This window comes from Parambassis ranga, chromosome 16, assembly GCF_900634625.1.
Source record: "Parambassis ranga chromosome 16, fParRan2.1, whole genome shotgun sequence".
Lineage (NCBI taxonomy): Eukaryota > Metazoa > Chordata > Actinopteri > Ambassidae > Parambassis > Parambassis ranga.
Genome location: NC_041036.1, coordinates 4,615,943 through 4,640,866, shown reverse-complemented (window position 1 = coordinate 4,640,866; position 24,924 = coordinate 4,615,943). Strand labels below are relative to the sequence as shown.

The 24,924-nt window shown below is 43.2% G+C and overlaps 1 protein-coding gene across 3 annotated transcripts in view; it reads left to right on the top strand.

The window, feature by feature from the left end:
- The window catches only part of rims2a (regulating synaptic membrane exocytosis 2a), a 115,229-nt gene that overhangs the window by 67,020 nt on the left and 23,285 nt on the right, over window positions 1-24,924 (top strand). The window contains exons 17-23 of one of the 3 annotated variants that reach the window (XM_028424593.1): window positions 1,342-1,480; window positions 1,812-1,907; window positions 3,369-3,434; window positions 6,586-6,771; window positions 8,073-8,179; window positions 22,131-22,163; window positions 24,210-24,310. In XM_028424593.1, coding sequence (XP_028280394.1) covers window positions 1,342-1,480; window positions 1,812-1,907; window positions 3,369-3,434; window positions 6,586-6,771; window positions 8,073-8,179; window positions 22,131-22,163; window positions 24,210-24,310 — 728 coding nt within the window. Of the gene's footprint in view, window positions 1-1,341; window positions 1,481-1,811; window positions 1,908-3,368; window positions 3,435-4,208; window positions 4,296-6,585; window positions 6,772-8,072; window positions 8,180-22,130; window positions 22,164-24,209; window positions 24,311-24,924 lie in introns of those variants that run through there. The other 2 variants (XM_028424594.1, XM_028424595.1) reach the window with 2 other exon arrangements.

The window sequence follows — 24,924 nt, the reverse complement described above, 5'->3', positions numbered from 1 at the left end:
GTCTCTCACTGCCTCACGATTCTGGTTCCTCTCACTCCATTCACAGTGATGGGAATACCCCATTTTTAATGGGATTTTTAATTATCTGAAAACCACAGTAGCCATATTATATTAGAAGTATACAGTAGGTCTTTTTAAAGGGACTCCGGACGTGACTTCTTTTATTTGCACAGAACATTTAATGTTGCATTAACAGTGCAGTTCCCTTGTTCTGCACTGATGCATACATCTTGAGTCCATCCTATTAATTGTCAGCAAAGGTTCTCCTCTTTATATGTGCTTAACTGGCAGCCTGTAATCATGCATGAAGCAGCATGTCAGGAGGAAGAAGAGATTTAATTTGGCTCTGCATGGAAGCTGCAGGAGTTGGAGCTGATGTATATGTATTAACATAAGGCAAATATTGTGTTCATGACACACAATGTGAAAAAGGCACACACAAAATATATCGAAATAAATATAAAAATAAAAAGAATTGAATCAAATCTTTAAAGTGACTGGCATGAATATATCGTCCATGCTGCAGCGTATTGATGTCCTGAAGTGCAGTGCAGTGTGTGTCTGTCTGCAGGGGTTTCATACTCAGTCTTTGGGTGGCTGGGTGGGGGTGGATGTGTCTGAGTCTCAGTCTGTTGGTGTGTAGTTTTGATTTTAGCTGTTTTCATTAGAAAAATGATAGAAATGCATTGTTCTGTGTAGGTTTTTACATCCACCTGCGATCAGGATGGAGGCTTTAGCTTGAAATATAATGATCTCTTCATTCTACTATACACAGCTAAATTCCAACCCGTCAATATCTACATAACCACATTAACATATCCGACTTTCTTCAATGAAGGTCAACACTTCCTCCAATTTTTCCCACCTTTCCTTCTTTTCCTAACTTTTTCCCAGCTTTTCTATAACTCATTTAAATATGCTATACACTCTATTGAATATCAATCAACTTTAATAGCGCTAAGCATTGACCTTAACCATGGCTGCTAGCCACGTCTGATTATCGGTTAATGAACTCTTTCAAGTTCACTGGACTAATCAGTTTAGCAGAGAAAATTCATTATAATGTTTCTGATTTTGTAAAGGTTTTTTTCATGTTTAATGCACGGTGTTAAAACAGCAGATGGATTTGCACTTTTATTGAAACCTAGTCCTCATTTATGGAATATGGAAACTCAGCGGGAATCTGTCACCTGTACAGAATGGCATTTAGCAGAAGTTATAGAAAGTTTGGTCCTTTTTTCTTCAAGCTCCCTCAGGGTGTGATCAGACTGGATCTGCACAGATGTTGCTGAAAAAAAAATTCCCGACAGCTCGACCTCAATTTCTCTTTTGTGTTTACAGACTACCGACCAAATGGCAGAGACTTCCAGAGTTCCACGTTGTCTGTCCCTGAGCAGGTGATGTCGTCCAATCACTGCTCTCGGTCTGCTGATATAAACCGGGCGCGGTCGCGGTCTCCCAGCGTTCCACCACCCTCCAGGTAACCATTGATCAGTACACTGAAGGGGTGATCCCTGATCTATGGGAATATTTCTATATAACTACAGTTATGTTTGTTTTGATGTGATTATGATGGATGGATTTACAACATAGTTTTGTCATTTTTAACTCCTTGAAAGAGGATGTCTTAAGTTGGAATTCAGAAAGACTTAACAGCTTAGCTGAAAACCAAATGCTCCTAAAGTGCAGGGTGTCAGGTAGACTGCGTCAGCCACAGTTAAACACCAGACCATGGGCCCCTTAAACAGTAGGGGCCAGTTCATAGTGTGTCAGCTACATGAGGGGTGATCCAGTCCACTTCTGTCACACAGCAGTAGTCTGGACCCAGCCTTTGACCTTAGACCTTCTCAGTACAGCTCCTCCACTAGAGTGGAGTACTACAGTGAAGATAACTACTCTCCTGACAGGTACATACATACGCACACACACACACACACTGCAGCTTACACTTGTGTGAAGCAGATGCATGTACATACGTGGGCATGCATGAACAGATGCTGACAAGCAGTTATGCAGTGAGGTGTTACAGCACGATGCCTTAAATTCTCTGTAAGACTGACGTTGTTTGTGTCATCTTTCTGCTGTGCCAAACTAAGGAAACCAGGAACAACCTTCTCCTCTACAGAACGTTTTATAACTGATGTGGATTCCTCTTCACTTTGACACTTGTCTCTCCTCTAATCTGACCCTAAACCTCCCATAAAAAAGTGTACAAAGCAAATTTAAAGGTAAAGATGAAGCTCTAACTCCCATTACTCATCACAGAAGTTGATAAAGACTAGACTGCTTAACAGAAGCGATTATCAGGTCATTGTTTTTATATCCTGGATCCAACACATTTTAAAATTATGTGGGAAAGATTTGGAGCCAATTTTGCAAATGCAGAGTACAGTATATATATACTGGTGAATTTACATGTATTTCACTATCTTTATGGAAGCGGTGGTCAAGGGGAAGTGGTCAGTTATCCTCTATCAGCACTTATTTTCTGTGAGGGTTGGAAAATGTTGCTCCAAGAGTCCAATCATAGCCTTGGCACTGCCAGGCCTCAGCTACTTTCCCCCGTCCAATTAACTTTATTTGATATTTCTGAGGCTCGGCCTAAATCAGTGTCAGATGCAGAAAATGCACTTATCTAAATTGTCTGGGACAGAGCTCACTTGAGTGTATTTCAGCTGCCTTAATTAACAGCGTCTGGTTATTTATTGAAAACAGTTGAAAATGACACAGGAAATGAGTCACAGAGAATGCTGGCCTTGTTCCAGAACTCCCACAATATTAAAAAAAATGTCTCTCCTTGAGTTTCTACAGCTTTTTGTGAGGCTGTAATTTTGTTTTCTCCCATTTTCATGTATTTTTTTTAACCATGATTCTATATTTATAAATGAAGACATTGTTTAGTCATCAAGTAGAAGTGATACCGAGCAGGTTTAGGTGTTTGGAGTTTGCTGTTCTGTTCTTTCCTCCATGAATGCTGCTGGTGTGTGTGGTCTCTGTGCACTTTTATCTGTCTGTTTTGGTAAAACTGAAAGACTTCCGCTTTCTCAGCTCTCTCTCAGCTCTTATCTTCCTCGCCTGTTTTCACTCTTTGAAACAGTTACATCAACATTTCCTACAAGCTTTCTCCCGCTCTTTGCATCCTGTTTCTTTGAGAAATCTTTCACCGTCTCTCACTCAGTTTTCTCGCTGCTCCATCTGTCTGCCTATGATTTTGTCTTTCTCCAATCCTGTGTGTGTGTCTCTCTCTTTCTCTCACCTGTCCTCCTCTTCCTCCTCCTCCTCCTCCTCCTCCTCCTTCTCCTCCGCGTCTTCCTCTTCGCCATCTCAGATCCATCTCTGTCTTTTCTCCTCCCTCCATGTGGTTGCAGCCATTTTCTCACCCTACCTCGAACCAGACATACTCAGCCTATTGATGATCCTCAAAAGGACCCCAGGTAGACTTTCACCTGAGCTTGCATGAGGCCCCATCTCCACTTTTCAACCTACCTAATGCACCGAACATCTTCACACACACACATGGCACTGACACTTTGGAATGATTTTCATTTACTGCAGTCATAGTATGCAGTAAGCCTATCTGTTTATGGACTCACAGCAGAGATCACTTTAGATTACCGTCGTCAGTGCCATAAGTGTAGTGTTGTAGTGTTAATGTATATATTTCCTCTGCAAAGGATTAAATATATACACAGTGTTTTGTTATGTTTCTGCAGTGCATTGAGGTGAGTAGATGGTTAGCCATAAACTTCATCCATCCAGTATCAGCATTGCTCTCTTTCATCATCACATTTTCATATGAACATTACTATCATTTGCTCCAGTAATGCACCACTTCTGCAAGTGTAACTCCTGGAAAAGCAATTCTTCTCCACCAAAAGAGTGGCAATACTGTGACTGGATACGTGTTCTATCCTTGTGAAGTTTTGTCCAGCAGAGGGGGTCTTTGCCTAGAATTATGTGGGTTCATTCAAATGCAGAGTAAGAAATAGATAAAAGACAGAAGTCTGTTCCTTTGCAGGTTCCTTTTTTAAGTTTTGCCTCCCCTAGTGGTGAAAAAAAAATATTTTTTTTGAACAGTGCATTCATTGATTTTCAGCGTCAATAGATGTCAAATAGACAAAGATAATATTAAAAAAAAAACATAAAGATGCTGACCAGCTGTGATATTTTTCTGCCAGCCGCAACCATCGTGTGTACCCGATCTGCCGAGAGGAAGCAGTCAGGTTACTGCGTTCCACTAGGATGGCCCGCGCCCATTCAGAGGGCGCCTACTCATCCGACTTTGACTATGAGAGGTATTGACATGCACTGCTGCAGCATCTGTGCATCCGCCATCTTGTGGTCTCCTCAAGTTGTCCCTCGTCCGTCTTTATTTTTACATGATCGTACGTGTGATGACCGAAAATGATATCCTGTCTGATATCGGTTTTTGTTAAGGAGTCATCACAGCTCTGAAGTTGTGTAGATGTACAGTAATGGTACACAACTGCCTCTGTTTGTCCAGGCTCAGAGCTATTTGTGTTGCTGATGTCAGCTGTATGTTACCTGGAGTAAAGTGCTCACCTGCACTTGACTGTTTCTTTGTTGTCGTTGTTTATGTACCCCATGTACATTTGACCAACAACAGAATGTGGACCAGTACTGTGTGTGATGAACAGTGTTGTCCTCTTTTTACGTGCTATAGGCAGCTGTTTTTACTCATCCATACAGTGGCGCCTCTGATGTGAGCTGCTCTGGGCTGCACTGTAAATCCTGTTTGGCCTTTGGCTTCTTGTGTCTGGTCAAAATGGGCGGCTAGTCTGATCTGAACACTCATAGAAAAGGCCTGCTGGAGCCCAACCACTCCCAAGACAAGCATCCTGGCGCACCAATAAAAAAAAGAAAGACCTCACTTCACCCACCCCTCCTCCAGAGAAATGCTGTGAATGACTTCAATCTTCCGCTGGCTGCCATCTGGCTTTCAGTCAGGAATAACGTGACGTTTGTGCCATTTCTCTCCTCTCCAGGAGAAAAAAAAGTGATGAGTCCTCAGAACTCAGCTCGAGAGCCTGACTGACTTTATTAAAGTGTCACAAAGTTTCCCTAAGGCCGGCTTGGCTCGACTTCAGGCCCAGCCTACAGCCTAGATAAGCATTAATGGGAGCTGTCCTTCTATTTTTCTTTCCCGTTCTTTTTGAGAGAGAAAGCAATGTAGTGTCTCAGGGACAGATACCCACAGAGGAGCAGAACATATTTCCCTCCTCTCTTCATATAGATGGTTTGATTCTGTCTACTGAAAAGAGACAAGGGCAGAAACAAAACACGTGGAGGAGGACAAAGACACAAGTGAAGTTTCAGAGGTGTCTTAGTTGAGATGATTAGCCTGCAGAAAATGTTTTTATTCGGTTCTATGGTGGTTTAAAATGCTCAGGCCCATAGTGTAACCTGAGTGCGGGACCTGTAGCATATTAGCATTGACACGGTGCTACTCCACAGTGCAGCACGTGTAATGTTCCATGGTTGTATCTATCAAAATACAACAAAGAAAAATCCTCAGACATAACAACCTCATGATGGGAAGCCAGTTATTCTGACAGGGCTGTAGATAAAGAGTGTGTGATGTCACTGACTGATGACTGATGTAGCCAAAAAGGACGTCTCCTCTACTGGACAATGTTTCATTCTGCTAAAGGCTGTGGACACTACAAGGCTACAAAAGATGGAAAGATTTAAGAACATTCTTACCTTCTTACAGTGTTGAGACAAATCTGATTCTAATTGGACCACAGGAAGTCTTTTGGTGTCTCTGAGCCTTGTTAGAAGAAGCTACCACACATGTATGGAGTGTGCAGGCACCAACATGTCTTTTAACACTTTAAATGCATTAGTTCAATTCAATATGTCTTTGTTTTATGAACTGATGAAGTAAGTATACGGTTTGCATGCTCTTATCCATTCTATTGTCAACTTCTCAAGTGTTTTTATACTGAATGTGCAGTGTATATATTTATTTTTCCTTTTGTCTCTGCAAAGGTAAACAGTGTCCATGTGCATTGTCAGTGATGTTGAATCCTCACCTGCTTTTTTTCCCCCTCCAGCTCTTCAGATTGACAAGATTTGCCTCTACCCTCACTGTGCCAAAATATATGTACAATGGCTGCACATTAATACAGGAATGAATACATTTAAGAAGTTAAATGCACCTTTCCTTCACATTTCACTTAGCACATACTGTTCTGTCCTTGTTTATTGAACACATCCTGACTTCACCACAGGAACCACAAACCACACAGAAGCCACCGAGTCCTCTGTCCTTAGTGTTCACCTTGAAAATGAAAGAATTCAGTTGCTCATAAAAAAAACAGTGGACAAAGCTCTTCCATCTTTGATTAACATTGAACCTTTAGTGGTGCTTCTGTTCTTTAAGAAATTAAAAAAAACAACAATGCTATGAATCAGACTGACAACAATGTGAAGTATAATGTGATGCGCCTTGCAGTTTTGATGGGTGCAACAAAGTTCTCTGCCCGCACCCTGCCAGCATATTTTTTTCCCTGCCCTGCTAAAGTCCCACTGAGTGCCTGCCTGTCTCTCAACAACCTCTAGGAACCACGGAGCCATGGATAGGCACGAGTATCACAGCAGGTCCCGCTCTGCAGACCAGCGGCCCACTATAGAGCGCCCCACGTCCCGCTCGCGCTCCACTGAACGCCCCCACGACTCTTCGCTCATGAGGTCCATGCCATCTCTGCCATCTGGGAGGTCCGCCCCCCCCTCACCTGCCTTGACGAGGTGTGACCCAGATCGGAGAGGCTAACCAAAGTAGCATAAAAGCAGACCAAAGTTTTAGTTGTACAGTCACTTCTCCTGAGGCATTGCTGCAGGGAGGGAGAAATAATTCAAACATTTGATTAAAATATCAAAGTTATTATTATTTTATACACATAGCACCCTATTCTTTTTTTTCAGTCAGTTAATAGGCAAAAGAAACATCTTTATAGAACGTGTAAGCTAGAAGACAACACCTTTTTTTAACTATACTGTATTATTATTTCTGCCCCCTGAAGCCGTTTCTGCCTCTGCTAATTTTTTTGTATAAATAAAACCTTCAGAGAGCTTTAACCAATACAGACCCTGGCCCATGAGCTCCCACCCACCCTGAGCCTGACTAACCTTTTTAATTAACAAAAAAAATTACTAAAAAAAAAAACCACACACATCTCACCCACCCCACCCTCCCAATGCCCTGCTACCCTGCCTCACTATCTCACCTCACCTCACCTCACTCCACCAACCTCCCACAACTACCCTGCCACCCACCCAGCCACTTTCTGTTTTGTCCCCAAGAGCACCAGTTGGATGTGCTGTGTTTCCTTTATGCATATCCCGGGCACGAAGAATCCTGACACCTTAGATAGCTTGCTGAGTGGTTTTTGATTTGGCACACACTGCTCATACACTTGTGCGGGTATAGCAGTGATGAGCCGACATTTTACTTTTGATTTCATTACTAACATCGAGCGATGACCCTGTGATGGCATTCTGTTGTTTTCTGTTGTTTTCTTTTTTAAGTTGAAGCTCTTTGGGGACAGTCTGAACGCATGGTCGCACTGGTCTGCTGTCTCTGCATTGAACTCTCTTCTCCTTGCAGCTTGATGAGTCGACTGTACATGCGATTCACACCTGGCATCTTTTATTGCAGCTCAGTTCCCTTACAGTTGCTGTATCCCTCCACTTCCATGCCATGTGCCAAACGTCATCACCGTGTGCATTGGTTTTCTATTTTGAGATACCAGACATATTGATGTCTATTAATGTGTACGGTTATTGTCAACCTGTTGTGCCTGACAGTGACTCAAAAGACAATTTTTTACATGACCCAAAATAGATTCTAAATTAATGACATCATCAATCATGCATCGGACCTTCATTGTAGCTGAACCTTTTTGTGTTGCTGTCGATAATATGTACAGCTGTCTCTTCCTTTGCTGTTGTCACACTGATGTGGGTGCAAAATGGCTTTGACCTGCATCCACCAGCAGCTCTCGTGTCTCACTCCAGTGTCCACTATACTTTTTTATTTTATCATACAGGGCGCATCCTCGTAGTGGATCAGTCCAGACCAGTCCCACCAGTACTCCTATGTCCAGTAGACGGGGTCGGCAACTTCCACAGCTTCCTCCAACAGGGAAGGACAGAAGTAAGTCACTTGGATGTTTTCTTTTTGTATGGAGAACCATAAATACATGTGAACTGGCTACATGTACTCAGTTTATATATATGTGTATGTATATGAAGTGTTTGGCTTCGGTTTCATGGCTGATTCACCTCAGTTTTGAGTGAGACATCACTTGATGATGGAAATGAAGGAATGGAGTATAGATGATCTGTACAAGGGTTTTTAGTGCCATATGTGTCTTTGGTGTTTACCGTTGCTTTGCACCCATAACACCTCTACTCGGTTCCTTTTCCATTTCTCTCTCTCAGAAGATGGAGACGAAGGAACAGAGCCTTGTGAAGGTCTGTACCTGAATGTGTGGGTTTAGTCCTTCAGACTGGGCGTGCTGTACCTCACTCTGAAGGCCAAAACCCGGTCTGCAACAGCGGGTGGATGGTTCAGTGGAGGCCAAACTTGATATGCGAACATTGAACCCTCCCTTTGTTGCAGTTGTGTTAAATGTACAGTGGAGATGTGCCATCATGTCGTACTTAGCTCTAGGTCTGTCTGGAACCTATCGGTTGCACCATTGTTGTGTTGAAATGTAGCCTCGCTGTTTCTTTGAGTTTGGCTATTGTTACTATTTGTCTGAGATGTATTTGGACTGCTGAGATACTTCACCACAGCTGTTATACAGTACGGCTTTTCTCTCTGTATCTGCTAAATAAGGGAAAAACCAGGATTTGAGTTATAACACAGACACAAAGCTTTGCCCTTCCTCAGTTTGTTCATCAGTACTCTTTTGGCAAATGTTACATCATGAAGTGAACGTCGAGAGGCACCATGATGAAGGCAGTGATTATTTTGCTCGTGTTTATGAATGAGGTTGTCGTATCTTTGCATTGACTGCGGGGAGTGACTGAGAGGAAGCTAGAGAGAGGGGAAGAAGCTCACACAGTTTTAGAGAACTTGTCAAAGCATTCGCACAACTCTTTCATCACTGTCAGAGTCCACAAGGGCTTTCCCTGTCTTCTGTACAGCTGCCAGCCTCCCCTCCCTCTTCTCTCTCTCTCTCTCTCCATCTTCTTCACGTTTTCCTTTACAGTCTCTCCCTCTCAGTCCCACCCTTCTTCTATATCTGTGCCATCTTTTTATCGCAATGAGGCTCTCTGTCTGGACCTCTCTGTCGCCTCTTTGTATTGCCTTTATTCCATCTTCCTCTCTCTCTCTCTTTCTCTCTCTCTCCTGGCGCTAATATCTCTTTCTTCTGTTTCTCTTAGACAGACAGTCTATCGTCTCTCTCTCTCTTTGTTTGTGTCGATGTCTCTCTCCCTTTGTCTCTCTACCTTTTCAGGTCAGTGGCAGTGTGTGGGCAGTGGAGGGAGGTATTGATCTGACCTTGTGCTGTAGGTCCCAGAGAGCTGTATGGCACTCAGCTTATGTAATGCATACATGTGTGAATATGAGAGTGTGTGTGTGTGTGTGTGTGTAGCTCTTTATGGAGTGGATCTATAATCCAGAGAGGAATGGGAATGATAAACACTACCCCCTTTTTTCTGATGTGCCTCAGAGTACGTACACGTAGCTAATTGTGATGTTTATGTTATGTCTGTTTATTTGTGGCGACTCCTAAGAGGGAACAGGGGAGGAGCATGAACCCCAAAATGATGGTCACCAAGGTGTGTTCACCACTGCTGAAACAGTATTTAAAACTCTTCTTCATTTCACAATGAAGGGTTTGTTTTTTGGATGAGAATAATGTACTGTACAGTAGGTGTGGATGTACAGTGCATTCAACCACAGGCTTGAATGAACGGCCAGACGGTTGGCACATAGCGGAGTTCCTCACAGTTTCCCACTTCCTACTTTCCCATCTGTTTATATGGCACGCTTCTGTCCTTTGACTGTGTGGTGCAATTACTCAACACTGTCACAGCAGCAGTGCAGACTGACTCAGGGGATTTTCACGGACAGGTCTCTAAAAAAGCAACATTGTGTTTTTAAACTGCTGATAATCAGAGTGATTTGTGTAATTAACCAAACTGCCGCTCAGCTTGTGTAAAGGCGAACTATCACTTACTGGGATAGCTGTGTGTTTGTGGTGTTTGTGCGTCTTGTGTACGGGCACATGCAGTATTGTGAAGTTGTCATATTAACATGAGTTGTGGTGGTTATGGTTTCGGAGCCTCATTTCATGAGCCCTCCATCTGTCTCCTCAGTAGCAGCAGACAGTGAGGAAAAACCCCAAGGCCCACCAGTAAATGGAAGGAAAGGCAAGTCCTTTGAAAAGTGTGATGTGGTTTTATTGCTGTGTGTGCTTTCTCGGTTCTTCTGTGACACTTGGTAGCAGCTACTTTGAGGAGTGTCGGCCATTTTTTTTATCCTTTCAGCTCCTTATTTCAGTCTTTTTCTTTTTTCATCTAGACTGAGTGTGGTTCATTCCTATCAACTTAATTTGCAGTGATCAAATTAGAGACTTGCTGAAACTGATGATAATACATACAGAGTCCCATTGATGTGATTTCTGCTGGTCTGTCCTCCTCTGCCTCCAGTACGGCCTCAAAGCTCTAATCTGCCCTCTACTTTAAGACTAATTAATTCTGCTCAGCTCCACCTCACAAAGACAGAGCTCTCCATTTCCATTGTGAAATTGCCAATCATTTCAATTAGACATGGATTATTGAACACATGCACACATATTCTGTTCAAGCACTCCCTTAAGACCAGTAGTCTGTCTTATACTCATGTTTTGAGCAGTTTACAGCCAGAAAACTGTGATGAGATTAATATGAGGTTTTTATGATATATACAACCCAAACAACACACACGCTAATTGAATGTATTATCTCCTGAATCTGTGCATTGCTCTCTGCTGCTGCAGATGTACTGCAGTCTAATGCTTGTCAACACTCTTGAGTGTTTGCTACCTCTGTTCACCAGCAGATGGAGCAAAGTTCACAATCTTTAAAGAGGAGCTGTTCTTCATTTCAGTGCTAATGTGGCAAAGAAGTCTCTTTTCTTTCTGACCACTGCTTTCTGTTTTTTTTACTGTGTGACAAACACAATGATTGTGTATGAAAGGATTCGGCACCACATTTTGTTGCAAGTTCTCCTAATAATCAGTGTGATGCCTGTACTGTCACTGTAAGCGTGTCCATGTATATATATATATATCTACATGTGCGTATCTTACTGTAGAGGTGACATGGGAGGACCAGCAGCGGGGGCTGAATGGCTCTCTGTCCGATGGAGGGACACAGCCACACCCCTCCCTCACTGACGCAGGTTGGTTGGTTTGCTTGTGAGTTTCTGCCACTTTGAAGTGGAGTTAGTGTGACTTTTTTCTTTTTTTTTGTTGTTAACAATGACGTGAGTCCATGAATGCTAGACGTGTGAAAGATGTGGAGCTTGTTATTCGTTCGATTACTGTATATATGTGAATTCATAGGAATCATTTAATGGCGAAAAAGCTCGAGTTTAGATCCCAGGCTCCTCACCCACATGCCGCCATCTTAACTCTACCAAGCTTCTTCTCTGTGTGTTGATTAGTGCACATGCAGCCGCTCAGCTGGTTGGACCTCACGCACAAACGGGAAATGTGTTAAACTGTATGGGATTGGCCTCAAAGAAGAAAGACTACTGTCATAAAATATACTGCACTTTCACACCGCTCAGTCTTTGTTCTAACCCGGCTCACGTAAAAGCATCATCGTTATTGTTTTGCATGTTTTTTTTGCTGCATATTACATGGTCGTTACTGCACTACAGAGGGCAGAGAAACGGTTACACTGAGCTTTCCTTTAAAGCTGAAACAATAGGATCGAAAAGACAAGACGATCAAATACACGCCAGGTCCATTTAAAAAAATAAACAAATGCACATTTTGTGCCAGAAAATCAAAATCATTATTTGCACCAGTATAAGACATGATGGATGTTCTGACTCCTTTAATCGTTTAATTAGTTTGATTGCTGCAAGGCAATACATCTTCCACCCTCAAATTAACATGGGAGTCAATGAGGGAGCCCTTCAAAGCATGCCTTCTGGAAAATGCTACTCCTACAAATTTCAAGATAGAGAAACCATTCAGAGCTTCTTGGTCTTGGTCTTCAAAACTTGTATACAGAATTTGGAAATTCAGCATACTATAGCTATAACTATATATATATATATATATATATATATATATATATATATATATATATATATTACGACGGCGTATTAGGGCCAATGTAAGAAAAAAAAAATACTGACCCGGAAGAGGAGGGGGGGGCAATATTCTGAGATTTAAAGTCGTAAATTTACGAGAAAAAAGTCGTAGATTTACGAGAAAAAAACTCGTAAATTTACGAGAAAAAAAGTCGTAGATTTACGAGAAAAAAACTCGTAGATTTACGAGAAAAAAACTCAGAAATTTGCATCCGTTTTTCCTGGTCATGGAATTATGTCGCGTTTCCATACATGCATACATGCACACGGTTTATGTGTACAGTTTACATAAGTGTAAACTGGATAAAAAGCAACTGTTTAAAGTTTTTAGTTTTTATCACGGTGTTATGAGAGTTGTAGGCCTATATGCCTTATAATAGGAAGGCAGTGAGTACGTGTGTGCTTACCTGTGTGTGAGTGTGCAGGATACAGGACAGCGTGTTTGTGTAGGAGTGGAAGAGAAGATGACTTGTTAGCTTGAGAGAGGGGCGATTTATTAACAAGAAGTATATGTACAGCGTAAAGAATATGAGAACAAAGCTGCCGCCCTGCAAGGACAGGAAAGTGCTCTGGTACTCCAGCTGTTTGTGACGGTGGGGGTTAACCACGAGCAACGTAGCTCGTCCTCTGTGCTCCCTGACTATGGTCGGGAGGTTGAAGCAGGAAAGGTTATCAACGGTGCTATCTTCTTCACAGCATTGTCACAACTTGATGAGCTTTTCCACGGCGACCGTGACAGCAAGCAGCGTGTCTCCAGATTTGCGACTTTATAGCCTAATGTCAGAGAATATCTGAGGTCTTCCCGTAAATTTGCGAGTTTTTTTCTCGTAAATCTACGACTTTTTTTCTCGTAAATTTACGACTTTAAATCTCAGAATATTGCCCCCCCCCCCCTCTTCTTCCGGGTCAGTATTTTTTTTCTTACATTGGCCCTAATACGCCGTCGTAATATATATATATATATATATATATATATATATATATATATATATATATATATATATATATATATATATATATATATAGTATTTAAACAGGCATTAATCACATGACCTTTAATATAAATATGTGAAAACATGGCAGCACAGGTATATGTTTGATTATGTTTTTATTGGCTTAACTATTTACAAATAATGCTGAGAGGTAGACTTAATGAAAGAGAAAGCACATCTACTTCAGTATCTTCTACTGTCTTTCTTCCTTTCTGTCTTTCGCCCGTGTCCCCTCTACAATTATCCCCAATCCCCAGCTGTATTGGTCCTGATGGTCTAGACTCCCCTGGTAGTCCCGGCTGCCATGGTAGTCCCGGCTGCTCTGGGAGTTTGGACTGTCCTGCTCGGCTTGGCAGACCTGGTAGTACCAGCTTTTCAGGTAGTCCTCATGGTCATGGTAGTACCAGATGTCTGCGTTGATCCTTTCAAAGAGGCTGTCCAGCTCATTGCCCTGGGAGTCCCGGCTGCCCTGGCAGTCCCGGCTGTGCTTGTAGTCGCAGCTGCCCTGGGAGTCCCGGCCGCCCTGGGAGTCCCGGCCACCCTGGGAGTCCCGGCTGCCCTTGTAGTCGCAGCTGCCCTGGGAGTCCCAGCTGCCCTGGGAGTTTGGACTGTCCTGCTCGTCTTGGCAGACCTGGTAGTACCAGCTTTTGAGGTAGTCCTCATGGTCATGGTAGTACCAGATATCTGCGTTGATCCTTTCAAAGAGGCTGTCCAGCTCGTTGACCTGGGAGTCCCGGCTGCCCTGGGAGTCCCGGCTGCCCTGGAGGCTCTCCAGTTCTTTGCGCTCTTTCATCTCGTGCTTCTCTTTCTGCATCTTCTTCTGAAAAAAAGTCCTGAAGATTGTTGATGAATCTCTGTCTCGCTCAGAAGTATGAGTGAGTCTATGCCTGAGGTGCATATATATACATATTAACTTCAAAGGACACTATGACATAAAGACTTCAAAGGACACGTTATGACGTCATCAAAGGACACTTTAGCCGTTACCGCTAGCAACGTTGCCCCAGCGTCGCTAGCGGTAACGGCGCTAGCTTAGTAGCGTTAGCGCTAACGTCGCTAGCGCTAGCTTAGTAGCGTTAGCTAGCTTACGCGCCTTGATGCAAAGATGAGCATGTTTAAGCTAGCTCTAGCAACATTAGCTCTTCACATAGGTCTTGTAAAACTCCATATTCATTAGAATTTCAAGGATAGAATTTAAGCAAACATAGTGTGTACATTAATATGGTAGTTTTTTTTTCAGAATTTGGAAATTCAGCATACTATAGCTATAACTATACACATATATATATAGTATTTAAACAGGCATTAATCACATAACCTTTAATATAAATATGTGAAAACATGGCAGCACAGGTATATGTTTGATTATGTTTTTATTGGCTTAACTATTTACAAATAATGCTGAGAGGTAGACTTAATGAAAGAGAAAGCACATCTACTTCAGTATCTTCTACTGTCTTTCTTCCTTTCTGCCCGTGTCCCCTCTACAATTATCCCCAATCCCCAGCTGTATTGGTCCTGATGGTCTAGACTCCCCTGGTAGTCCCGGCTGCCATGGTAGTCCCAGCTGCCCTGGGAGTTTGGACTGTCCTGCTCGGCTTGGCAGACCTGGTAGTACCAGCTTTTCAGGTAGTCCTCATGGTCATGGTAGTACCAGATGTCTGCGTTGATCCTTTCAAAGAGGCTGTCCAGCTCATTGCCCTGGGAGTCCCGGCTGCCCTGGGAGTCCCGGCTGCGCTTGTAGTCGCAGCTGCCCTGGGAGTCCCGGCCGCCCTGGTAGTCCCGGCTGCCCTGGGAGTCCCGGCTGCCCTGGGAGTCCCGGCTGCCCTTGTAGTCGCAGCTGCCCTGGGAGTTTGGACTGTCCTGCTCGGCTTGGCAGACCTGGTAAGATTAAGAAACCTTTATTAGTCCCACAATGGGGAAATTGCATTTTTGCAACGGCATACAGACAGCAAGGGATAAGTTAAAAAAAATATATATATATTATAAAATAGACTACCTGGTAGTACCAGCTTTTCACGTAGTCCTCATGGTCATGGTAGTACCAGATATCTGCGTTGATCCTTTCAAAGAGGCTGTCCAGCTCGTTGACCTGGGAGTCCCGGCTGCCCTGGTAGTCCTGGCTGCCCTGGGAGTTTGGACTGTCCTGCTCGGCTTGGCAGACCTGGTAGTACCAGCTTTTGAGGTAGTCCTCATGGTCATGGTAGTACCAGATATCTGCGTTGATCCTTTCGAAGAGGCTGTCCAGCTCGTTGACCTGGGAGTCCTGGCTGCCCTGGAGGCTCTCCAGTTCTTTGCGCTCTTTCATCTCTTTCTGCATCTTCTTCTGAAAAAAAGTCCTGAAGATTGTTGATGAATCTCTGTCTCGCTCAGAAGTATGAGTGAGTCTATGCCTGAGGTGCATATATATACATATTAACTTCAAAGGACACGTTATGACGTCATCAAAGGACACTTTAGCTAGCGACGCTGGGGCAACGTCGCTAGCGGTAACGGCGCTAGCTTAGTAGCGTTAGCGCTAACGTCGCTAGCGCTAGCTTAGTAGCGTTAGCTAGCTTACGCGCCTTGATGCAAAGATGAGCATGTTTAAGCTAGCGCTAGCAACATTAGCTCTTCACATAGGTCTTGTAAAACTCCATATTCATTAGAATTTCAAGGATAGAATTTAAGAAAACATAGTGTGTACATTAATATGGTAGTTTTTTTTTCAGAATTTGGAAATTCAGCATACTATAGCTATAACTATACATATATATATATATAGTATTTAAACAGGCATTAATCACATGACCTTTAATATAAATATGTGAAAACATGGCAGCACAGGTATATGTTTGATTATGTTTTTATTGGCTTAACTATTTACAAATAATGCTGAGAGGTAGACTTAATGAAAGAGAAAGCACATCTACTTCAGTATCTTCTACTGTCTTTCTTCCTTTCTGCCCGTGTCCCCTCTACAATTATCCCCAATCCCCAGCTGTATTGGTCCTGATGGTCTAGACTCCCCTGGTAGTCCCGGCTGCCATGGTAGTCCCGGTTGCCCTGGGAGTTTGGACTGTCCTGCTCGGCTTGGCAGACCTGGTAGTACCAGCTTTTCAGGTAGTCCTCATGGTCGTGGTAGTACCAGATGTCTGTGTTGATCCTTTCAAAGAGGCTGTCCAGCTCATTGCCCTGGGAGTCCCGGCTGCCCTGGGAGTCCCGGCTGCGCTTGTAGTCGCAGCTGCCCTGGGAGTCCCGGCCGCCCTGGTAGTCCCGGCTGCCCTGGGAGTCCCGGCTGCCCTTGTAGTCGCAGCTGCCCTGGGAGTTTGGACTGTCCTGCTCGGCTTGGCAGACCTGGTAAGATTAAGAAACCTTTATTAGTCCCACAATGGGGAAATTGCATTTTTGCAACGGCATACAGACAGCAAGGGATAAGTTAAAAAAAAATATATATATATTATAAAATAGACTACCTGGTAGTACCAGCTTTTCACGTAGTCCTCATGGTCATGGTAGTACCAGATATCTGCGTTGATCCTTTCAAAGAGGCTGTCCAGCTCGTTGACCTGGGAGTCCCGGCTGCCCTGGGAGTCCCGGCTGCCCTGGTAGTCCTGGCTGCCCTGGGAGTCCCGGCTGCCCTGGGAGTTTGGACTGTCCTGCTCGGCTTGGCAGACCTGGTAGTACCAGCTTTTGAGGTAGTCCTCATGGTCATGGTAGTACCAGATATCTGCGTTGATCCTTTCGAAGAGGCTGTCCAGCTCGTTGACCTGGGAGTCCCGGCTGCCCTGGAGGCTCTCCAGTTCTTTGCGCTCTTTCATCTCTTTCTGCATCTTCTTCTGAAAAAAAGTCCTGAAGATTGTTGATGAATCTCTGTCTCGCTCAGAAGTATGAGTGAGTCTATGCCTGAGGTGCATATATATACATATTAACTTCAAAGGACACGTTATGACGTCATCAAAGGACACTTTAGCTAGCGACGCTGGGGCAACGTCGCTAGCGGTAACGGCGCTAGCTTAGTAGCGTTAGCGCTAACGTCGCTAGCGCTAGCTTAGTAGCGTTAGCTAGCTTACGCGCCTTGATGCAAAGATGAGCATGTTTAAGCTAGCGCTAGCAACATTAGCTCTTCACATAGGTCTTGTAAAACTCCATATTCATTAGAATTTCAAGGATAGAATTTAAGAAAACATAGTGTGTACATTAATATGGTAGTTTTTTTTCAGAATTTGGAAATTCAGCATACTATAGCTATAACTATACATATATATATATATAGTATTTAAACAGGCATTAATCACATGACCTTTAATATAAATATGTGAAAACATGGCAGCACAGGTATATGTTTGATTATGTTTTTATTGGCTTAACTATTTACAAATAATGCTGAGAGGTAGACTTAATGAAAGAGAAAGCACATCTACTTCAGTATCTTCTACTGTCTTTCTTCCTTTCTGCCCGTGTCCCCTCTACAATTATCCCCAATCCCCAGCTGTATTGGTCCTGATGGTCTAGACTCCCCTGGTAGTCCCGGCTGCCATGGTAGTCCCGGTTGCCCTGGGAGTTTGGACTGTCCTGCTCGGCTTGGCAGACCTGGTAGTACCAGCTTTTCAGGTAGTCCTCATGGTCGTGGTAGTACCAGATGTCTGTGTTGATCCTTTCAAAGAGGCTGTCCAGCTCATTGCCCTGGGAGTCCCGGCTGCCCTGGGAGTCCCGGCTGCGCTTGTAGTCGCAGCTGCCCTGGGAGTCCCGGCCGCCCTGGTAGTCCCGGCTGCCCTGGGAGTCCCGGCTGCCCTTGTAGTCGCAGCTGCCCTGGGAGTTTGGACTGTCCTGCTCGGCTTGGCAGACCTGGTAAGATTAAGAAACCTTTATTAGTCCCACAATGGGGAAATTGCATTTTTGCAACGGCATACAGACAGCAAGGGATAAGTTAAAAAAAAATATATATATATTATAAAATAGACTACCTGGTAGTACCAGCTTTTCACGTAGTCCTCATGGTCATGGTAGTACCAGATATCTGCGTTGATCCTTTCAAAGAGGCTGTCCAGCTCGTTGACCTGGGAGTCCCGGCTGCCCTGGGAGTCCCGGCTGCCCTGGTAGTCCTGGCTGCCCTGGGAGTCCCGGCTGCCCTGGGAGTTTGGACTGTCCTGCTCGGCTTGGCAGACCTGGTAGTACCAGCTTTTGAGGTAGTCCTCATGGTCATGGTAGTACCAGATATCTGCGTTGATCCTTTCGAAGAGGCTGTCCAGCTCGTTGACCTGGGAGTCCCGGCTGCCCTGGAGGCTCTCCAGTTCTTTGCGCTCTTTCATCTCTTTCTGCATCTTCTTCTGAAAAAAAGTCCTGAAGATTGTTGATGAATCTCTGTCTCGCTCAGAAGTATGAGTGAGTCTATGCCTGAGGTGCATATATATACATATTAACTTCAAAGGACACGTTATGACGTCATCAAAGGACACTTTAGCTAGCGACGCTGGGGCAACATCGCTAGCGGTAACGGCGCTAGCTTAGTAGCGTTAGCGCTAACGTCGCTAGCGCTAGCTTAGTAGCGTTAGCTAGCTTACGCGCCTTGATGCAAAGATGAGCATGTTTAAGCTAGCGCTAGCAACATTAGCTCTTCACATAGGTCTTGTAAAACTCCATATTCATTAGAATTTCAAGGATAGAATTTAAGCAAACATAGTGTGTACATTAATATGGTAGTTGCTAGAGCAACTGCTACACCCATTGATAGTGCAGGATATTGTATGTTAAGTAGTAGTAGTAATTTAGAGAAATTAGGTGTAGCGAAAGTTTAAAACAAAAACTTTGTAAGCACTGTTACAGTATGACTCAAATTATGCCTAATCAACCCGTTTAATTTGACCTGACTGTGCAATGAGCAGTCTGTATCATAATGAGTCTTACCATTAGCAATGGATAGAAAGACTGTTTAAGGTCAACGTTGTTAAGTGTAAAAGTAAAAATATGTGCAATATAAAGGAGTTCAGACTGTGTGCAGGATTGTCTAATTCTGCAGAATATGAGCAAAACCAGTACATTTATGGATAAGTGATTAAAAACATAAAAATAGTGTTCCCAGTCAGAATGCTGTTCATGCACTCATATAGAAGTGTACACGCTTTAAAACAAAACACTCTGTGTGGACTCTTTACATCTGATTATATGACAGATGTTATACAGGCACTGTAGCCTTATTTAAGCCTTTGATTAGCCTGTTGTTGCTCCAGTCAGCCTCTAGATGGCAGCCTTCCGTTTCCTCCTGCACGGTGTGGTTGTGCAGTGCAGCATGGATCTCATATTTCTCTTGATCAAAACTCACAGAAAAACAACAATTTAGGTTGTTTTCCATAAAGCTCAGCACTATTTTTCATACTGTGCATATTTTTTTTGTACAATACTCTTTTTAATGACATGCTGTCATCTTGAGCAGCTGTACAGCTCTACTCTCTGTATGGATGAATGTGTTTCCATGGAAACTTCTTTACCTGCCTTGAAATTAAGTCTCATTTGTCAATTACCTGTAATGCCACTTGCTGACATGTTATGCTTGCAGGGTTTGATTCATGATTGTGGCTAAAGTTAAAACACATTTTTTGACAGTGACATTATTAAATGTTAACACAGCTGGAAGAGAAACAGATCAAACAGCTGACTAATTTTATGAGCATATTCATGGAAACAATAAAGATTCGACATCCACACAGTTCCTCATCCATACATATATAGGCCAGTGTCATGAGTTTATAACAGTGTCAGGCTTCTGCGTCTCACTCTTCAACCCTGTAAGGACCCCTCAGCAGGCCTGGTCTGAGTCTGATCCTGATGTTTCTATCTCTGTCTCTCTTTAAACTTCCCACCTCTCTACGTTGTTGTCTTTGTGTCTGCCGCTCTCCACCTCCCCTTCTTCTTCCTCTCCTCACATCTGTGTGGAATTCTCTCCATCTCTGCATATTTTTTTCTGCCTTTATTTATCCTAGAAAGGCTGATGAAGCACAATTTCGGTTTCCAACTTAACCACATTATATTACTTTCACACTGGGAGCTCTTTCAAGGCCAGGCAGTGGCTCCTCAGCAGGGATTGTGCAGGAAGGAGGAGTTTTAATCACTACTACCTGCTGCTCGCCATTTTCCCATTACAGTCATTGACTGTGTACACCACAGCAAACACACATACCACCAAAAACCTGGACTTAAACACAAAACATACAAACACACAAAGCTTTTATTTATTTACTTTTAACTTTGTGCATTTGTGAAGTGATGAGTTTGTATTTTGCATTGATTACAGCCACTATCAGAACAAAGTAAAGCAACACAGAGCTCTTTGGTTGATGTTGGCATATGTCTTGTTACCACATAGTATTAACCCACAGACCACAGGAGACTTTTGCATACCATCTTGACCTAGTTTTTGGCTCTCCCCTATCTCCATATCGCTCTCTTATCCTGATGACCTACATGATGCTGCCGAAGTAAGGAAGAAAAAAAAAACACTTGCTCCCTTGATTATCATTTGACTCTCTAATGAGATGATAGCTGCCACAAAGAGATGAAAGCTAGTGGGGCAGATGTCTCACATAGTCTTTTTATGCATGTGGCACTTCATTATTCACCCTAATTGAGTACTAATTGAGCAAAATGCAAATTCTGTGCAAGGGGTGAATGAAAATGGAGTCTGATGTTAGTGTTGGTTCGGTTTTTTTTTCAGACTGCAGGATGGCTGCAAAACAGGGGTGGTTAAACAGTGGAGGGTCACATTGTCTGCTGGTTTCTACTGATAGTGAACTCAGCTATTGAGGTCACATCAGCACGTGAGTGGCTGCCTTGCGTCGGACTTGGAAGCGCCTTGATTGCTACTAGTGACATGAAAGTCAGAACATTCTGAGGGACTGAGCAGGCTGAGCGGAAGCAAGGACATGAATAATGAGAAGAGGAGGAAAATATGTTATATATGAATAAATCGGAAGCAGCAGAGAAGCCTGAAAACAGGCAGTCGATCTTGTTGCATAACCTTCTGTGAGAAAGATTATTTAGCTGACGTCTGTGTGTGTCTATGTGTGTGTGTGTGTTTGAATAAGTGTGCAGTTGTAACTTTTCCTGGTGGAACTGTGAGGTAGCCAGCTCTCTCTTTTGTGTGCTTGCTGCTCTCTGCTTTCAGTTTGTTTTATTTCTTTTATTTCTGTTATTTTTCCAGGCTGTCTTCCCACAGCTGCCCCATGCAGACTCAAGTGACATCACTTCTCCTTTTACCCCCTTTCCCTCTCTCCTCCTCTCCCCACCTTTCTGCCTCCAAGCCGTAGGTCTCTGGTTTCTATCTGGATCGGCACATTAACATCTCTTTACTGTTTCAGCTCTTTTTTTCCTTTAAAGTACAGACCCTCACCTCTCCAACTGTCACCCTCTCCTTTCTGATTTCTAATAACTAAACTCTTGGCCTCTACCTCAGCCTCTCCCGGCCTTGCCACCCTCTTGCTCTGTTTTGACTTCTCTCTGTGCCCATGGTGGAGTTTGTGTGTTCTTGGTGTACTCTATGATTTTTATTTGTGTGTTCTGTGCTTGTTGTTTTGTCATTATTGTGTCGTATTGTTGTTGTGTTGTGCCCCCCCCCCTCCATCCCTCCCAAACCCGCTCCACGATCCACCTCCTCTTCACTCTGACCCTCCAAACATGGCACATTCGGTGACGATGGCGTCGCCCTCCCTCCGTCCTTCCTCGCCTCTGCCATCCTCCACCATTACCCTTTGTGCATCCTCTCACATCCATCTTCCTCTCCTCTGTCTGTGTCTGTCTATTCTGTGATGTGATCCCAGAAGACATGGACTCACCAAGTTGGACGAACTCAGGTCTGTCCCTTCTGCACCTTCTTTCCTTTCTGACTCCGCTTCCTCTTCTTCCTATTCTCTCTATACGTCTTCCCGGCTTGCCCTCCCCTTACCCGCCTCCCCTCATCTCAGTTTTTTTTTTCTTGCTTAGCTTGCGTTCATTCTTGTGTCCCATTTGCACTCTTAATGGCTCTGTAGGTGATGCTTCTGGCTTCCTTGTCATTTCTACTCCTTTATTTTGCAGCGTTCAGACTGTGGGCTTATTGTTCATCGAAGCATGATCATGGTCACGCCAGAGAGTTTTTTTTCCATCGTAATTTTGTAAACATAAATTACATGATAATGAGGATATTCTTTTAATTATACTATCTGTTGACAAACAATTTATAAAAACATACCCATAAGGAACTGTCACTGTTAGACTGCAGGCAGAATATGCAAATATATAAGCAGATTTCCTTTGAAATGACACAATCAGGCTGAAAAGCTTGTTAAAGCTGCCCAATTTTAGGGCTCAACAAACAAATCAGTCAGTACATTCATCTGCCAGTACATTCAGTTTTCATATTTACTATACAGAACTGTTTAGAGTGTTGCTGGTGTGACTATAAAGGCCGTCACTTCATGTAAAACGAGCATCACTAGAACAGACTTCATACTTTCTGACTGCTGTAATTGAAACAATTCAGCATAATTGCAGGAAGCAAGAAAATCTACAGATGTTGCAAAACAATTGCAGCCATGCTGTGATTTAACAAGCAGCTTTAATTACATTTCTGTGTGTAATTAGTTTGAAGGAGACATCACAGTATGTAGATTGTGATATTTATAAGCAGTGTACACCTGTGCAGTCAGTCATGTGCTCTCAGCCTGTGACGCTTTCTTTGTTTGTGTGTGTGTGTGTGTGTGTGAAGGCACAGGCACGTTGTGTTTTTGCGCATGGCTCCCATACATGTGCAATCATCTTCACCTCCATCATTTGACACAAAAGTAGAGACAGTGCAAGTGGGGGAGAATGGAAATGCAGATACAGCAGGAAAATCATCATTTGGTGGTGAATGAGAAATATTTTTGCAGCGTTATCATAATGTAGTTTCATGTGTTGAAGCAGGAAGTGCGAGATTCTACGTCGGTGTGTATTTTTAGATCATGTGTAGTTGTTATGCAGCGGTATTACCTCCACAAAGATAGGTTTAGCTTGTGTATTGATGGTAGAGTGATGTTGCAAATGTGCAAATATAGTTTGCAGAGGTTAAAGTTCAGAGAATGGGTTTTTACATAGACCTCCAATGTTTAATATGTAAAGGTAGGGTAGGAGATTTCATTCTGATGCACTTTTTGTTAAATTAGTGTAACTTCTCTTTACAATCCGATAGCAACCGATTAGTTTGTCAGTTTAGCTTTAAAACGAAGAATATGAATCATCTGTGGAAGCTATAAAACGCTAAAAACATCAGCCAATCCTCCGGGACGACCCTGCGCAGGGTATTGTCTGGTTGTCACTCTCTTCCTGCTCTGCTCGCACCAGAGAGGTACGTGCATGATGGCTGAAGTCACAGACCGCAGCTCGTCTTCAGGTAATGCGCGTCCATGTGATTGGGAGGCGTGGCTTCGGGGTGAGCTCCGAGAGAAAGAAGAGAAAGAAGTTTTCAAAATCTCCTACCCTACCTTTAAGTTTAAGCAGAGACAGATGTGGGACCAAGTAGCATGATGTCAAAGTCACAGGGTGTAGTGATAACTGGTGTAGAGATCCATAAATTGTGGTGTAGACATATTAATCATAGAATTAAAAAGGCTATTTTTGGTGAAGATAACTGAACCTGGAGTTGTATATTAAGCAGTTTGATAAAATACTCTATGAGCTTATTTTTTTTGCCAGACTGTGTGCTGTGTTTTCTTGTTAATACAATCCTGCCATTCAGCTTTTTCCCATTAGATATGTCCTTGTCATAGCTCATGGCTCATAGCTCAGCAGAAGCTTGTCTCTCACCATAACAGTATGTCCTTCCATCAGGCCTTCCTCACAGCACCAGCTGCAGTCTGACTGTCCTTTGTCTCTGTGCTCAGGTATGGACATGGAGGAGAGGACCAGACAGATGAAACTAAAGATGAACAAGTATAAGCAGGGAGCCGGCTCAGATTCCAGACTGGAGCAGGACTATCACAAGGTAAAAACACGTCTGGATCTGCTGTGAGTCATGCTCCGCCGGTCCACATTCAAAGAAGGAAACCGTTACCTGGTCGCATTGTGCATAGGCCATATGGCATGTTTTTAAGCAGTCAGGCATGTACACATGCACATATCAACATCATACTGTGCATGAGCAGTGGTGTTTGAATAATGCACATATATATACACACACTGGTCAGCACAGGTCAGAGGCTGAAAAACACTCAAATAGGTGCATTTTTTTTTATACATCACTATACCCACCTCAAAGAATGCACAGTTCTGTCATGCATTTAGTTGTGCAGACAGTTTATTCTTCCTGTTTAACATGCTCTTCTTATACCAGGTATTTTTCCGGTCTCTTGCTTTTGTTTATATCCACAGCTTGTTCGGATTTTGTTGGTGCCCAGGGATTTCTGGGATTTAATCTTTTTTTTGGTTAGAGGTCATTTTATGTGCAATCAAAACACTGTTACAAAAAAAAGAAAGAAAAAAAAAGGTTTATACAGTTCACAGATGTCCTCACAAGGCAAGGAAACTTGTGACTTCTTTTCAAATGAAGAATACTAGATGATCCGGAGTGATTATGATGGACACATTTAGAATATTACA